Consider the following 2,784-nt stretch of genomic DNA (forward strand, 5'->3'; position numbering starts at 1 on the left):
GAGAGAGAGAGAGAGAGAGAGAGAGAGAGAGAGAGAGAGAGAGAGAGAGAAGAAACAGAGAGAGACAGAGACAGGATATGGAGTGAGCGAGGGAAGGAGGAAGGAGGGAGGGAACAAGAGAGGTGAAAGGCAAGAACAGAATGAGGAGGGGAGGAGAGGAGAGGAAGGGGGAGGTGGAGGAGAGGGAGGAACTGTGTCAGTCACCACAGCTATGATTAGGATGAGTTTACATCTCGTGGATCACCTCAGTGGTGCAGACCTGGAGGCTGTCTCTGTCTGCGGCCATATTTCACATTGTCAGCTTCCAAATGTCCTCCATCTCTCTGCTCTCTGCTACATCCTGCCTACCTGGCCTGACAGCACACTCTCCAAAGGTGTGCATGCAGCACATTGCTGTGGAATAGCACATTAAATATGAATGATGTGTGCAATTACTGCATATGACCACCCAGATACTCAGAAACAAAGTCACACATGACTATCAACTTGTTTTTTTCTCTCGGTTGTATTTGCCGCCATGCTTATTGGAAATGCACATTGTTACTTCAATACCTTACTGATCAATTTGTTTTTCATTTGAATTTTCATATCCCAACACAACATTGTTTCATTAAATCAGATACAGTTATTGGTGTTAGGGTCGGTGTAGGGTAGGATGTTTGTTTGAATGTTAACATTTTATGGTCCTCTAAGTTTGGGGATCTTTCTGAGGAACGTCACGTTGCTTTCATGTTGCTCAGGCAGAGTAATACAAGAACAGCGTTGTCAAGGACAACGGTATGATTCTAGTTAAAGGTCTCCTCAATGTCTTCCTCCGGGGACAGGTGTGCGGAGGAACGGCTGGGGCTGGACTTTGTCTTCAGGTTGATAGATCCGTAAAGCTTCGTGGAGCGCTTGGAATAAGCGAAAGCCTTCCTCCGGTACATCTCACCCTTCCACATGGACACCATGAGCAGCGAGGAGAGCACCACCCCGCCCAGTGTCAGCAGGCACAGCCCCGCGATCACGCACCGGTCCAGGTGGGCCCCCACCCGCGCGCTTTCCATCTCCAGCCTCTCCATCTCACGAGCGGACACGCTCTCGGGGTCTACCTGTACGTCGCGAGGGACGGTGTAGGATATGATTACTAAGGAGATCCCGGCAACGAGAAATGTGACAGCGCTGATAAATCCGTAGTCTACAGAACTCCCCGAACTTTCCGAGAAGAGATCCTCGTCCGACATAAGAGAGAGTTCCGGTAGTGTCTCTGGGCGAATGTCACTTGCGGAGCCATCGCGCGAGGATTTGTGAATCCCTTTACAGCTTGTTAATGGGCTGGCAAGGCGTAGATTTACGTTTTCATCAATATACATAAAAGAAGTCTCTAGCTCCTCGTCACAGCACACTATGACCCTCTCCTCCGCTGGGAAGCTGCAGCCGTTTTTAACCTGCGCCCCGCCCCTATTGGCCGCCGTCCGTGGTGCTGAAGCACTCAGCAACTCGCATCCGCGAGCCGAGCTGCGCTCTTGTTCACCGGAAAGTGCTCCACCGTGTGAGCTACTGGACTGACGGACATGCACCGGACTGGAGGGCAAAGTACGGATGTTCAAGGGATCCGGTTGTCCTCCAGCTTTGCCGAGGTAAAGCAGCTCCAGAGAAGCCATTCGGTTCTTTCCACTGGCTCGCGTTAGTTCTGATCGCAAGGTGGCCCCGATCTATGACATCCCTAAGAAGACATCAAAGAGGTCATAATAAGTCACGTTACACATCTCAGAACTGTCCGTCAGTGTGAAGTATTGACAAAGTTAATAGGCTACGTTTGAGATACTCTGAAAACCTCTCGTCCATTCTAAAAGGCGATTAAAGTGGCCATGATTAGCTGGTACATATAGATCCTATTACGAATCAGTTCTCGTAGGCTTAACCCACAGATTAGCTCTAATTCTTCTCCAAACATCGGTCAAAGTCTTAAGCATTGTAGTCAAACCAAAAGAACACGCCTCATAATAACCATTTAACATCAGCCTGTAAAAAATACCCGATATATAAAAGAGTGTACTCTTGCACAAGTATATTGAAAATAAATGCTGTTTAAAATTAACATAATTATGAACAAATCATCTAAATTACGTCGTCAACAAAAAGAAGAATCACTGTCTCATTCATATTTAGTTTAGAAGGTGATAGCCTGTAGTTGGCACGAGCATACCGGTATGATCAACCGTGAATGCTGAGATAAACTAAATTGTATTTCAACGAACAGCCAAACACTCACTTCAGCATCCATTTTATCCGATCGTCCTTATAGTCTGGAACACTCGTATTAAGAAGTAGGCAACTGTAATGCTGTCTTTTCTCTATGTATGTTGCCTTTTCTCAAAATATGTACGTTAGCATCCTTAGCTGTTTGCTCAGAGATGGACAGCTTTCCTCTATAGTCCCTCCCACGCACTGCTTTGCTGCCTCGTTGTGGTGCTGAAATGAGCTCCCGGTATCCGTGACCAGATTGAGATCACTTCAGCGTGAATCTAGATTCTAACTGAATCCTTACATTGGAAGTCTGTTTACACCTTGTTAATAACGTTCCAAAACCCCTACATATTCCTTTAAAGACTCGCGGAATTAAATATTGAGGAACAAAGACTTTCCTGATTTCACATACTTTGAATGTTACGCTATTCAGCGTGTTTGGCTGAAATATGAATAAAGCCTAGTATTTCCATCATCTGATACTGATAAAATCACCTCTCCTAACCCCAGGAAGATTACCAGTTCCTTGTAATCCATTTTAAATCCGGACACAGA

General features: G+C 46.1%; 1 protein-coding gene across 1 annotated transcript; it reads right to left on the reverse strand.

The window, feature by feature from the left end:
• Positions 1-566: 566 nt before the first annotated feature.
• On the reverse strand, positions 567-2,432 carry LOC134023939 (transmembrane protein 74). Its single transcript, XM_062466292.1, has 2 exons — positions 2,255-2,432; positions 567-1,705 (listed from the first exon to the last, which is right to left on the reverse strand). Exon 2 carries the CDS (start codon positions 1,641-1,643, stop codon positions 786-788), a length of 858 nt encoding a protein of 285 aa, XP_062322276.1. The 5' UTR covers positions 1,644-1,705; positions 2,255-2,432; the 3' UTR covers positions 567-785.
• Positions 2,433-2,784: the final 352 nt, after the last annotated feature.

Source organism: Osmerus eperlanus, chromosome 7, assembly GCF_963692335.1.
Source record: "Osmerus eperlanus chromosome 7, fOsmEpe2.1, whole genome shotgun sequence".
In the NCBI taxonomy this organism is placed as follows: Eukaryota; Metazoa; Chordata; class Actinopteri; order Osmeriformes; family Osmeridae; genus Osmerus; species Osmerus eperlanus.

Bases quoted from the DNA above. Each gene is read 5' to 3' on its own strand.
- LOC134023939 (XM_062466292.1), bottom strand. From the start codon at position 1,643: ATGGCTTCTCTGGAGCTGCTTTACCTCGGCAAAGCTGGAGGACAACCG.